The sequence below is a fragment of the Tiliqua scincoides genome, chromosome 3 (genome assembly GCF_035046505.1).
Source record: "Tiliqua scincoides isolate rTilSci1 chromosome 3, rTilSci1.hap2, whole genome shotgun sequence".
In the NCBI taxonomy this organism is placed as follows: Eukaryota; Metazoa; Chordata; class Lepidosauria; order Squamata; family Scincidae; genus Tiliqua; species Tiliqua scincoides.
The window spans coordinates 206,038,771-206,053,180 of record NC_089823.1 but is presented as its reverse complement, the minus strand read 5'-3'; the positions used below and the strand labels follow the sequence as shown (position 1 = coordinate 206,053,180).

The window sequence follows — 14,410 nt, the reverse complement described above, 5'->3', positions numbered from 1 at the left end:
TCAAGATAACTTTAAACTAAAAACAAAAAGGAAGGGGAAACACACCCACGCCCACAGTCAGAGAGAAGCAAATATAAAGGCAGAAACTGAAGATAAGAGGAAAGAGAAAAGGTTGCATGAAACAGGAAGGCAACTACAATCTGATAGACATCACAGGAGCTTGGTGGGAAGAAACCATGAATAGAATACAGGACTGGAAAGGTATAACTTGCTGAAAAGGAACAGCCCAAACAGAGAGAGGGGTGGAGGAGTTCCATATTTAAATAATATATTCCCCTGCCCAGAAATCTAGGAATCCAGGTATGGAAGCCCAAAAGAAAGCATACAAGTAAGAAAAGGAGAGAAGAATACGAGTGATCCAATTGTGAGAATCTACTAAGACCACCTGGCCAAGCATAAGTCATAGACAATGTTTTCCTAAAACAAATTACCAAGGTTCTGGAAGCAAATCATAGATGGTATTGGGGGACATCAACAATCCTGCCATCTGTTGAAAGTCACAGGGTCGGTGCAGCTGTGCCAATGGGTCATGCACTGCATCTTGTGGTGGGGCAGCAATCACAGAGGCCTCCTTAAAGTATGGGAACATTTGTTCCCTTACCTTGGGGCAGCATTCTGGCTACACCGGTGCTAGAAAATTGGATAGGATTGGGCCCTAGTTATGAGCGAGAAGTTTGATAAATTATTGCCTTGCTGACAACTTTTTCATTCAGAAGGTGGAGAAAGGACAAGCAGGTTTCTTAATCCTTGACAAAAGGAAAGCATTGACCAAGGAAGTGAAAGCTGCAGGCACACTGGGTGAAAGCAACCACATCATCTTGGAATTCTTGATCTCCAGGGACAGAAAAGCTAAGGGTAGTCCTATGTGAATTCTGAATTTCAGAAAAGCTGGTTTTAATGGGCTGAGAGGACAATTAAATCATATCCCATAACAAGAACAGTCAAAGAAGAAACCTCAAAGATCAAACTTTTCAAAAAGCAAAATATTGAATGTACCATCACAGACAGTTCCCATGAGAAAAAAAGTTGAGAGAGTTCTAAGGAAACCAGTGTAGCAGAACAAAGAGCTTTTTGAAAAACTGAGAAGCAAGAAGAACATGTATAAGTAGTGAAAGGAGAGTCAGTTAAAGGAACAGCACACAAGCACAACCCACACCTGCAGGGATGGTGTCAGGAAGGCTAAAGAACAGAAAGAGCCAAAGGGGGTGCCGAAATGAAAAGGTTTTTTTGGTTTGTTTTATTAGGTTCAAAAGATGGTAGTCAAGGAAGTGAGAAGCCTATTAAGGTAGGCTTCCTTGATGGTAGTCAAGGAAGTGAGAAGATGAGGAAGCAGCAATAGATGTCAGAGAGAAGACAAAGTTGCTCAATTCTTATTTTGAATCTGTTTTTGCCCACAAGGGGAAGAGGTCCAACCTAACGGTGGCACTAAGGAAGAGCTGAAGGCAGCATAACTCAGAATAGGTACCAAGATGGTAAGAAAACATTTAGTTTCTTTTAAATGAATTTGAGTTCCTAGGACCAGATGAACTATACCCCGTAGATACTTAATGAGCTTGCATATGTGTTCTCAAAGCTGCTGTCTACAATATCTGAGAACTCCTAGAGAATAGGTGAGGTGCTGAAGCATTGGTGATGAGCAAACATCAACCCTGCTTTTGAAAAAGGAAGATCTTGGAAACTACAAACCGGTCAGCCTGACATTGCTACCTGGAATGATCCTAGAATCAATTATTAAGTGGAATGACTGATAGAACCTTGAAAATAACGGAGCCAACATGGGTCTGTCAAGAACAAGTCATGTCAGAATAATCTCTTCTTTGATAGATTGACTGCTCTGCTGGACATAGGAACTTTGTGAATATATGTATATTTCAGCAAAGGATTTAACAAAGTCTTCCATGATATCCTTGTGGATAGCCGCCTTGAGTGCCCTTCACTGGATAGAAAGGCAAGATATAAATTCTATAAATGAATAAATAAAATTAAATAAATAAAATAGCAGGATGTGGGCTAGAGGCTATTACTGTCAGGAAGATTCAAAGCTAGCTAAACAACTACCCCCATGCAGTGGTGTAGCTAATGATCATGTAGCCCGGTGCCAAGCTCAGAATGTTGCCTTGGAAGTGATGTCACAACTGGAAGTGATGTCACACCTGGGCTTTTTTAAAAGGGAAAAGAGATGGTTCCTCTCCCCTTGCTAAATATAAGAGGGGCCCCACTTGAAAAAGTGCCTTTTACCCAGTTAGCAGGGGTAACTGTATTATGATACATGGAAATGAGAGCTGACTCATATTAACACCTTACTGGTTTCATGCTGTATCATGATAATATGTCATTGCAACGTGTCAATAACATGATAATATGTCACTGGATCTCAGAACCATCTCTAGGTTGGTTTTGAGTTAAAGAAATTCACTTTTTGTTCCATAAGCCAAATGTGTTTTCATTTTCTGCTAAATTGGCCATAACTTTTGATATAATACAGATATTCCAATACAGTTTATTTCACTGCATTCTGCATTAAAGTATCTTTCCAATGATATTGTCATCTGGACCCAGCCCAGGTGGCCAGGAGTTCCCTGGGCACAGGGGTCTCCTCGGGAGTCAGGGCCTACTCGGGAGTAAGCCCTGAGTGTCAGCAGGACTGGGGGCCGTGCAGGACACCTACACGGGAGTAGGGACAGGGAACAGCTGGAAGCAGGAAGACAAGTGGGCCAGATGGGTGGGGTTAGGCAGACCTGAAGTAAGCCTCATAAGGAAGCTGGAGAGAGAGGTCCTCTCTGGAGGGGTGGAAGGCCAGAGGGAGAAGGTGACCCAGGCCAAAGGGAAAGGAGAAAGGCCTCCATAGGAAGGGGGCTGTGGGCAGCTCTGGAGAGAGGAGGCCTGGGCAGAGACCCCCCTGACCCCGGGCCTGCCCAGACCCAGAGAGCATACCCTGGAGAGAGGTGGTTGTCGAGACGGACGCTTGATTCCAACTACAACCCAGGGGGACTAACTGAGAAGGGAGCAAACAGCAAGGTACCGTGGGCCCTCCCAAGGCCAGCCAGCCTGACCCCGGACTGCCGGGGCAGTGCCCTCCAGGCGCAGGGCTGAGGGACTCGGGCAGGGAGGCCAGGACTACAAGCTCCAAAGAACCAGAAGGACCAGGGCCGGAGCCGCTCCGACGACACCAGTCAGCCTAGACTGAGGGGGGCCGGGAAGTAATGAGCCCCCATGAATGTAAAGAAGTTGACTCAATTAAACCGCTTGTGTAAAGCCGCCATACCTGCTTCCCGTTCATTAATTCACTACCAACCACCACGCCTCGACCGGGTAAGCCCCTCGCACTCAGTACAGACCCCAGGGCAGGAGCCTCCTCCCGCCACGGACGTTACAGATATATAACGTAACATTTCCAATTATATATAACATTGTTCATAATACCAAGATTTTTACAATTTTGGTCTCTAGTGTCAAGCTCAGCTTGTTGCCCCCTAAAGCTTGATGCTCAGTGCAACTGCTACCCCCTGCACCCCCTTAGCTGTCCCACTGCTCCCATGAGTGCTTTTAAATCACATCATCAACCTGGAAGGGAGATTCCACTTCACTCCAAGTGCCATAGGACTGTCTTGTGTCCTGTGTAGTAAATGATCTGGATGAGGGGGCAGAAGGAATGCTGATCAAAATTTTCAAAAGATACAAAGCTGGGGGGGGGGGGTAGCTAACACTCTGGAAGACCAAATCATGATTCAGAATTATCTTATCAGACTTGCTGATTGGGCCCATACCAACAAGCTGAACAGAGACAAATGGAAAATTTTGCACATATGGACAAAAAGTCAAGTACAAGATGGGATAAACCTGGTTTGGCAGTGGAATATGTGAAAAAGATCTAAAGGTTTTAATGAACAGCAAGCTGAACATAAACCAGCAGTGTGTCATGGCTAAAGAAACCAAAACAAAACTGTGCACTGCTTCCCAGCCTTAGCAGAGACATAGAACCCACATCACAAGAAGTAGTTTCATTCTATACTGAGACAGTCAGACCTCACTTCGAACACTGTGTTCCCTTTCATGCAACACATTTTAAGGAAGGGCCTTGATAAGCTGGAGCAGATTCAAAGAAGGGCAGTTGAGGCTGCAATCCTATATACACTTTCCTAGGCATAAGATCCAGTGAATATAATGGGATTTGCTTTCGAGTAAACATACATAGGATTGTGCTGCAAGATAGTAAATAGCCTGGAAAGTGTCCTATGAAGGAACAGTTAACAAACCTGGCATGTTTAGCCTGGAGAAGAGAAAACGAAGTAGAGATATGATCGCCATCTTGCAATATCTGAAGAGCTGTCACACAGGAGGAGAGTATTTACTCTCTCTGGTTCCCAAGGGCAGGAGCAGAGCCTATGTGTTGAAACTCTGAAGGATATTCAGGCTAGACATGAAGAATTTCCTAACTGTAAGAGCTGCCTAGCACAGGAACAGTCTGTCTTGTGCAGTTGTGAGGTCTCCCACATTCAAGCAGAGACCTGACAGCCACCTACAGTCATGTGCACTGTGCAGGGGGTTGGACTAGATGCCCTCCAAAGTTACAACACTTAACTTATTTTCAATACAATTTGCTATTCTTTAATTCCATGCCTGTTTGGTTTCCTACTTAGTCACATATTTCTACTACTGCAGCCTTATTCTATTTTGCTATCTGTAAGTGGTTAACGCATGATTATACAGGTTTGGTTTTTCAATACTTGTAGATGTTTGCCTTCACAGTTTTCATTGACAAGCACTATATGAGAGTCGGTGTAAAGGTTTTGTAACATTTGATCCAGGTTCCCTTTACACCTACATTTATTTCTACAATGCGGGGTCGGTACCCTGATGGGGTTGCAAAGCTTCAGTTGTGGTGTCATGGCAACTTATTGGAATGAAAAAGGTTGACCACTGGACTAGACCACCACCAGGTAAAGGGGGAAGCATCTGGTGTACCCCTTCAGGTACCAGGAGATGGTGTCCCAGTTCTACTCAGATTCTTAGTAATTGTGCTAAAATAGCTTTCCCCAGTGCCAGGCTTCCTGGTAATTTTTTCTGCTCTCTCTAATAAGAATATTTGGTTACAGTGAAGAGTGCTGGGAGGGCAGAACAGGGGCAGGGAGTAGACAGCAATGGGGGCAGGCAGACAGTGTCCCGGGAAGGGAACAGGATCAGCTGTGGGTCCCCAGCAGTCAATTTGTGGATCACAGTTGTGGGTCACTATTTCTTTATTGGGGTTGTCACATGAAAATGGTTGAAGACCACTGCTCTACTCCATACCCTCCTAAACAAGTACACTCTGCAGTCTGGCACATTCAGTCAAAAGTAGAAAGGGAGAGACAAATGCTCAACAGTAAACAGAGAGTGGCACCTATGTCTGGACCAGGGGTGCCCAAACCCCGGCCCTGGGGCCACTTGCAGCCCTAAGGACTCCCAATCCAGCCCTCTGAGAGCCCGCAATCTCCAATGAGCTCTGGTCCTCCGGAGACTTGCTGGAGTCTGTGCTGGCCTGACGCAACTGCTCTCAATGTGATGGCCAACTGTTCGACCTCTCAGGTGAGCTGTGGAGCAAGGGCTCCCTCCACCGCTTGCTGTTTCATGCCTGTGATGCAGCAGTGGCAGCAAAGGAAAGGCCGGCTTGCTTTGTGCAAGGCCTTTCACAAGCTTTGAGCTATTGCAAGACCTTCATTCAGTCATATAAGTTCCATCTCCAATGTATTCATTTATGTAAATTTATTCAAATTTGAAATGTAAATTAACTCTTTTTTTTCTCTGGCCCCCGACACAGTGTCAGAGAGATGATGTGGCCCTCCTGCCAAAAAGTTTGGACACCCCTGGTCTGGACAAAAGAGGTCTTCTCCACTCCAGAAATACTTAGCAGCGAAGGAAAGGAAAGTGTACATGCATGTGTAGCTGAACATGCATGCATCACAATGTTTGTATCAGCTGGGAAGGCAGGGATATTTATAGCATTTCTCACTAGGGGAAGCTTCCACAGAGTGCAACTGAAAACCTATTTGAGGGATGTCTGTTTTAATTTTGAACCTGTTGTTGCATCCATCTTTATTTCATTCTGTCTTACATCCTAGTTAGTATCTACTTGAACACCTGAAGTTGGCTTATACCAGTATACCACTGGTTTGTATTGTCTGCACTGACTGGCAGAGGCTGTCCAATGTTTCAGATCGGGATCTTTTCCATCCCCACCTGGAGATACCAAGGACAGAGTGTGGCACCTTGTGTATACAATGTGCTCTGTCACTGAGCTATGGCCCATCCCCCAGTGGCATAGCCAGGCCCCTGCCACCTGGGGTTGCGATGTGGAGGAGGGCAGTGACTGTGGTGATGGGAGGCAGAACTGCCACTCTGCTTCCTGGCCACCTTTCAGCTTCTGCAGAGCTGATGCAAATCTCCGATCAGTGTGCTATGTTCCGAGGTTTGCACTGGCTCTGCAGAAAAGGAGCTGGGAAGCTGCTTCCCCAGTGGCCACCATCTTGGGCGGTCTCACTTTTGTACCCCTTCGCATGTTGCCTTTGGGTGGCACCTGGGGCAGTGCCACCCCACTAGCTATGCTACTGTGATCTCCCAAGGATTCTTGCTAAAGTGCAGGCCTATTTTTCCTGCCTTCTTACTTACAGCCCCAGCCTTCTTACTTTCCTATTTAATACTGAATTCAGAGCTCTTAATTTGTTCACATCCAAAGGTAAGCCACACTAAACTTCCACTGGGAAGTGGGCCAAATTTTCTAGGGAACTGTGTCCTGTAACTGAAGGGCAGGCAAACCAAGATGTTTTTGCCACCTTGAAACTGCCTAATTAGAGGGCTGCTGAATTATAGTCATGTAAACTGGGTCATATAAAGCCCAACCCTCTTTCTTTCTGCTATCTCATTCCTGCTTTTGTTGATCAAAGAGATTACACTGGGCTGGCCCATCTGCTACCAAATGCTTCACTGCTGCTGTTGTAGTAGAATGTTTTCTAGTTCTATTTCATATTTTTATGAGAATTTTTAAGCCTCTTTGAATATCAATGGAAGGGAAGAAACACATATTTTTAACAAACACATAAAATTCCCCAGCGTGCCTTTCCTCCTTGATGTAGCTTCAGCAGCAGAATGAAGCTGGTTCCTCTGAACCAAGAGACTTTCAAGCTTATGTTTGCTGCAGACTAAGGCTGCAACCTTATACACACTTATCTAGGAGTAAGTCCGATTGAGCTAAGTGGAACTTGAGTGGACATACCTAGGATTGCACTGTAAACACCCTAACTCAATCCATTTCACCTTTCTCTGCCCATGGCACAATTCTAATGCTCTTATGTTGCACACTTTTTAGCATCTCTACTCCTTGCCTCCATCCAGTACTCTCCTTTCGGGCCACTGTTCTTGCTCTAACAACCACTTTTTGTCAGCTCCCTTTCTTCAGCAATTCCAATCCTTTCCTTGCACTGTTATTATACAAGGCCAGGTTATTATTTGCTTCCAGTTAAGATTCTGTGGAAACAGGTCCAGTGACCAGCTACCATCATCATTCATTTTGGTTTTTGGCAAATTCTATGTACATCTCAATCTAGTTATTTGATAGGAATCAAATTAACCAGGATTTTTCCAGTCTTTTTTTAAACTATTTGATATTACATTCAAACCAGCCTGGATTAGATCACTCATCTCAAAACATAGTTCACCAAATACCATGTTGAAATGCACCTTGATGAGATATACTTACGTAAATAATTTCTATCCCACCCTTCCACCCTGCAGTGGACAAAATGGTGGCTTCTAACAAATGTTAAAAATCAGATAATACAACTAATACCATCATATAAAACAGCAATGTTCAACCAGAGTGCCATGGCATGTTGGTGTGCCATGAAAGCTCCACAGGTGAGCCATGGGAATTTGGAGCACGGCAGTTGAAAGTCACTGAAAGACTCTTCCAGGTTCTGCAGCTCTGTTTCTTAGGCAACTGTGTGAAGTAACAAATTGTTTGTCCGTCTTCTTCCACTGTTACTATAGACAGTTGCCCCAGAAACAGAAGAATCTCCTGGAAACCAGAAGTGACATCACAAGAGGCGAAGACCACAGAGGTTAGTGTGCTATGAGAAGGAAAATGTTGAAAATTGCTGATATAAAAGAAAATTTAGACAAATCTTAAAATGCACATACCATAATACCTAAGACACAAACATCAGATGTTAACAAAAAGCAAGCTCTTTAACATTAATCTGAGCGTGTAAGGCTGGGATAGCATGCAAGCTCCCAGCTCCCAGTCCCCCAAACCCAAATGCAAAGAGGCATTCCCTCCTGGGAAAATCCCAAAGAGTCTATAAGCAGCAACAGTAGCCAACTCAAAATGAGATATATCATATTTATTTTCATGATTTAAGCTTTGGAGACAGGCTGGCATTCAGGGTAATTCTAGCTACTGTACATTCTCAGCTAGCCGTTGATCTGCTTTTCTGTAATCTATCAGGTTGCACTCAACAGTTATCTGGCAAAGTCCACACCGTTTAGGTGGAGTTCTTAAATACAACTGCTGCTACAGTTTGTGTACATTTGAAAAGCCATTAAACAATTCCTGTTCAGCTGCTCTGAACAACTTCACAGAATCACAGCTGTAATGTACAGTTACAACTGTATAGGCGTATCTTAATGTTCTCTGTATAAGTTTACATACTAAGAAATAGAATGTAAATATAGGATCCATATACACATAAACTTTCAAGGCTGGTTTTGACTAAGCAGTTGGGTGTTTTCTGTAGTTCTGTTGCTAGCAGGTACCAGGAAGTGTTGAATGTCCCCTTCTCCTGACCTAGCTCAAGCCATGAATAGTTCAGTGAATTTAAAGTTACAGGCTGATCTACTCTGAACAGACTTTAGGCTCCCTGGTTTTAAAGTTGTATTGCTCAGCTTTCTGTTCAGTTCCTCCCACACCAAAGATCTTTCTGTAGCAGACTGCATCTTCTCTTGCTGAAGCAGATATAGGTGGAAGCAGGCTTATTTCCCTGCCCCAATTTTCAGGTGATTAAGAGCAAATAAAATGCAGATGCCCATAAGTATCAAGCAAAGCAATTCTGTGAAACTGCAACACTTGCCTAGTACAGGCATGTCCCCTTATCCACGGAGGTTCCATTCCAAATCCCCCTACGGATAGCTGAAACCACAGATATGGAAAAACACCCATCCCGTGGCCTGGACCCTCCAGAGGAGAGGGGAGCCCAAATTGAGCTCAGCAGCTGAAAACACGTTTCACGGAGAAACCAGAAGTGACATTTTTAATGCCTTATAAAGCATTGAGAGGCCCAGGGATATGGGGGACGCCCTGTATTTCTACACATATTTAAGTCCAATAAATTATTAGTGCATACTTTCCTTGGATTACAGCTTTTAAATCTCAGAAGCAGGCAATAAAAATAATTCTTTCCAATGCTGGTTTTGGACTCCTTTTGTATTTCAATATAAGAAACAAGGACAGTACTTTTTATACTTTGGTTAAAATTGACAACTCTCAACTTTGGTTGTGAGTTTCAAAGACTCGGTTTAATAGGCTATATCTTAATATTTAGTAATTTCCTTAGACATGCCTAAATGGAGGATAAAACACATCATCTCCAGCACATTGAACATGAAACAGATTCTTAAAAATAATGTCTACTATTTCACCTAGAAAAAATAATCCCTAATGAGTAGGGGGCTCACACAAGCCCCCTCAGCTTTCCACCGGGGTCTGGGGGATAAGAATAGGCCCTCAGTTTGGCTGTACTTGTCGTAAGAGGTGACTAAACAGCCACCGGGTAGATGGGACTTGTTAGCCTGGGAAGGCAGCTCAGAAGTCAACCTCGAGGCAAAATCCGGAGCCGGAGTCCCTGAGGCGGTTCATGGCTGAACACAGTCATGTTCACGTTCTGGCAACTCTTGCGACGCCACTGGAACCAACCGTATTGGCTTCTGCCTTTCCATTGGACCATTTCAGTGACGTGGAGAGGGGGGATCTGCTGCATGGGAAACAGTCTATCCTCCATATCTACTTTACCCAGGCTTTGCGCACTGGAGAGGATACTCTGTTCCAGAACACTATTCAGAGTGCAATACCATAGTCTTCCGAGACTGAAGGATGCCAACAAGAATGAGTACAGAGGTATTTCCTAAAAACAATTAAAGCATCTCCTCTGGTCAATTCACTTCTGAGAAGAATCAAAATTACTTGGGTAGGAATACACAAAGTTTATTTTAAAACAGGCAACTTTATTATTTTGTCATTTATGCGAAGGCCACTGGGTTCCAGCAGAGGTCACTCCAACACACACGGATATAAAACGAAAATAGAAGGCTATCAAAATCCAGAATGAATTTGAAGCATAGAAGTGCATATACAGGGAGAAAACCTTAACTACCACCACTCAGTCTGGATTGTTCTAGGATCCAATTTCTTTAAAACTGGACAAGAAACCATTGCAGTGAATATCGGACCTACAACTGGCAATCTGGATTTTTAAAATCAGGCTTAAGTACAGTTTTATTGGGTGTATTTATTTAAATAATTGATACCCCACCTTTCTCCCACACTCAAGGTGGCTTACAAGATAAAATACCAGTACAGATTATAAATATAAAACAATACTAAAACATAAAATTATTAGAACAATAAAACAGAACAGACCCCAATGGATCACATAAGACTGTTAAAAATGCATTTCTTCAGAAGCACCAACTTTACCCAGTTCAAACCTGAATATGATTTACTGTCCAGTTGTACTTAAGGATATCAGTCTGGCAGGACTATACACAGGCAGTGATGTTTGTCAAAGTGGGGCCACTTTAGCTATCTGTGTTGCGGCAACACTGGAGTTACCCACAGCATGCATTAGGAAGATATTTCACATGAAGACATGTTGGGAATTGACAGCCAATCAAAACCATGACAGTGTAGCTTTGATGAGAACATCAATGTGGAATTTGAATCCCATCAAGTGAACATTACAATCTCAGTACAGGTGGGCCCCCTTATCAGCGGATTCCGGGCCCAATCCTAAACTCATCACCACTGTGCACTGTTGCCAGCGCTAGCCCAGTGCTGTTCAGCGCAAGGCTAGTGTCGGGTGAGCACCAGAGCTCCACAGCTCGGCAGTCACGTGGACCGCCGAGCAGAGGAGAGATGGGTAGAGGAGGAGGCAGGGCGGGAAGAGGGCAGGGAGGAGGTGTTCTGGGGGGGAGGGAGGCTGCCTGACACAGAGGTTCTTGATTTTATGGTGACATTTAGATTGTCTTAGAATCAAGTAACCCCATTCTGAGGTTACTCGCTTTACCCAGGGGAGGGGGATGAAAGTTGCCTTCTCCCAAGGAACTGCTGGTGGCTGCCTGGAGCACACATAATGTGGCAGCAGCCATTTTCAGCACAGCTACAGCCCTGCGCACCAGGCAGCTAAGGATTGCACTGCCCCTTATCCAATGATCCTGGGGACACTCTGGATCAGTGAATAAGGGGATGCTCCCCCCATAGTACCTTTTTATTCCCATAGTAGTGCTTGCAGCACAAATGCTTCTTACTTAAACATTCCTGCTGAGCTGAGAAACCAAACAAGCAGGCAATCAGCCTGCACAGTAGAGGGTGACTAACAGGAAGGTACACTAACTAGTTAATATCCAGAAAGAATAAGAGCAATACTTACTGTCCAGATTATTACCATTCTTCTAGCAAGGAATGGATTAATTATCCAGTAAGTGAATGGAAAGAATGTAATGTAGAAAACTTCTTGACCCATTGCTGATGAAATCCTGAAGAGGTAGTAGTAGAAATAATTCTTTACAACATATTCCTGTGGGCAGTCCTAGGAGATATTAAAAAAAAAAAAATTATGGTAGTACACTGTGTTAGAGAAGTTATGACTACATTCATTATTTCAACAGCCATTGGACTGCCATAAACCAATTCATGTATCATCCCACTGTTGTTAAGCACATAAGCAATAACATAGGAAACTGAAAGCTTGTTTCTAACTAATACAGGTTGTACCACATTTCTCCCCTAGTGAGCAAATCTTGAATCTCTAACATGTTGGGCAAAATAGCATGGAGTTATATTAATAGTTCATAAAAGGAACAGAATTGAAAGACCATTATTTCACTTTTTCCTGTATTAGGTTTGTGTTCGGAACTATGAAACTAATCTTTAAATAATTTTTTTTAACCCACTTTTAATTGGATTTTGCTACTTACAATTATCAGGCTGGATCCATTGCCAGCCTGCCCATTCTAGATGTTTGGCTGGTTTTCTGCAGAACATTCCCTAAGGCAACAGTTCCCAAATTGTGGCTCCCAGACCCTCCAGTGGGTCATGACCCAATTTTTGGTGTTTTGTGAAACAGGGCAGATTATATGAACCAAGGGTTAAAACAAGCTGCTATGGGGGGGCAAAGCACTGCTGCCCAATCACCATTATAGCCACACACCTTGGCATTTATTAATCATGCAGCAGTCTAGGGTCTCTAAAAGGTTTGAGAAGCACTGCTGTAAGGGTTCTCTCTCCCCTTCCTTACTTCCCAGACTGTACAAACATAACTAATCTGAACTCATCCCCTCTCTGCGTGCTATGGGTGAGGGTAGGTTCCAACTAATCTCTATCAAGCCCAAAAGGCATTTGTAAACCTGAATCCTTTGAACAACTACTCACAGGTAAGCCCTACTGAGTTCACTGGAACTTACCTCCAGTAAGCATGTAGAAGACAGGAGCCTAAGGAACGTGAATCCAAATAGGACTGATAGGAAAATGTATGCAAATTGCTATATGTTTTGTGAGCAGGGCTGTGGAGTCAATATACAAAACCTCTGACTCTACCCAAAATTGCTTCTACTCTTAACTCCAAATCTGTTTGTGAGTCAAACAAAGAACGTGATCAACATTGTTCACATTTCCTAGCAGAGCTCATGTTCATGAGATGATGTTCAGCTAAGAGAGGATACATATGTGGCCGCCTCAGAAGTGAAAACCAAGAGTGTAAGCTTATCCATGCCTACTCTAAAATAAATCCTGTTGAGTTGATGGGAACATACTCCCAGGGAACATACTGGGAACATGTTGAGTTGATGGGAACATACTCCCATACTCCACAGGATCTCAGCTTTATAATGTTTTCCAAATCACTAAAATGGAAACAAATCCTCTTGTTCTTACCTAGCTTCTGAATTTAATACAGCTAGTGCATTGCAAGAACAGGCGCATTCTTTGATGTAGGTTGTTCATTGTGTATCTGTATTTTCTGTGGTGGCAAATACGACCACCACTTTTCTCCAATGATATGGTTAGGCCTTGACTGCAAGAACCTATGAACTGGTGTGTTGTGAAGCTGCTTTTAGCAGTCTGAATCTGTACATATTTCTTCCAGGCACAAAGTTCTGTATTTCTTACACTAAGGGCATGAGCAAGCTTGCCCTTCACCTCAGGCAGCTAAATGTCTTGAGCTTGGTCCTGTATGTGAGGGATGAACACCTGCAGCTAGAAGCAGAAACTTGAATCCTCTGTTCAGGAAGTAATTACAATGGTTTCATGACAAAGCTCTTCAAGGGGTGGGGAGGTAGCAACGCCCTCCCCCAGGATCATGCTGATGCCAGGGAGTTTTGTTTTGTTTTTAACTTACCTGCAGCCAGTATTGCAGTCCTAGGGGCTCTGGGGAGGGGTCTGGGTCGTCCTCCACAGGACTCCCCATACCTGCAAAGTCTCAGAAAAAGGGCACTTCTGCAGCACTGGCTGTCGATGGGGGGGGAACCTCCCTTGCCCAGCAGCTGCACAATCCAGGGGATTGCACTGCTGCCTTCCCTCCTCCACCACAACCTTCAGTGCTCCCAACTTCTATGTAGGAGTTTGGGAAGCACTGCAACAGAGACTTCCACTCTCTCCATTTTTGGTGAGGTTTTTTTTTTTCCCCACTTGGAGACCCTCATGCCTTGGTAACACTCTCACCTTTGGAGGAGGTATGTTCTCAACCCACCAGCTGATATCTTTTGGCTAGTTTTTCCTTTATTCCCTGGGTTCTGAAGCTTGTAGCCCAGTCTTGCTTCACAGAAGGACACTGTACCCCTGCCTACCCAACAGATTAAGGATATGTAATTGAACAGAATGGAAAGGCATCAAGAACGATAGTGGGGCAGAGTGATCTGGAAAATGGTAGAAAGTTAGGGGATGGAATGAGAAGAAGACAGCCAACCTGCCTTGGGGAAACCTTTGAGAGCATCATGTCAGGCAGCCAAGAGCCCAAAGTACAGAGCCTTTGGTGGAATCTCTTCATGAGGCCAGCACCCTCAAGGAACCCTGTGGGGGGAAGAGGAAAGTGCAGGGACTAGGGTAATCCATCTCATCAACATCGGCCAATGACGTCGCTAGGTCATCTGACACCTCTGGCCCATAAAT

General features: G+C 44.1%; 1 protein-coding gene across 1 annotated transcript in view; it reads right to left on the bottom strand.

The window, feature by feature from the left end:
- Positions 1-14,410, bottom strand: part of SGPP2 (sphingosine-1-phosphate phosphatase 2) — a 45,303-nt gene that overhangs the window by 10,800 nt on the left and 20,093 nt on the right. The window contains exon 3 of the mRNA XM_066622237.1: positions 11,676-11,822. Within this exon, the coding sequence (XP_066478334.1) occupies positions 11,676-11,822 (147 nt within the window). The remainder of the gene's footprint in view (positions 1-11,675; positions 11,823-14,410) is intronic.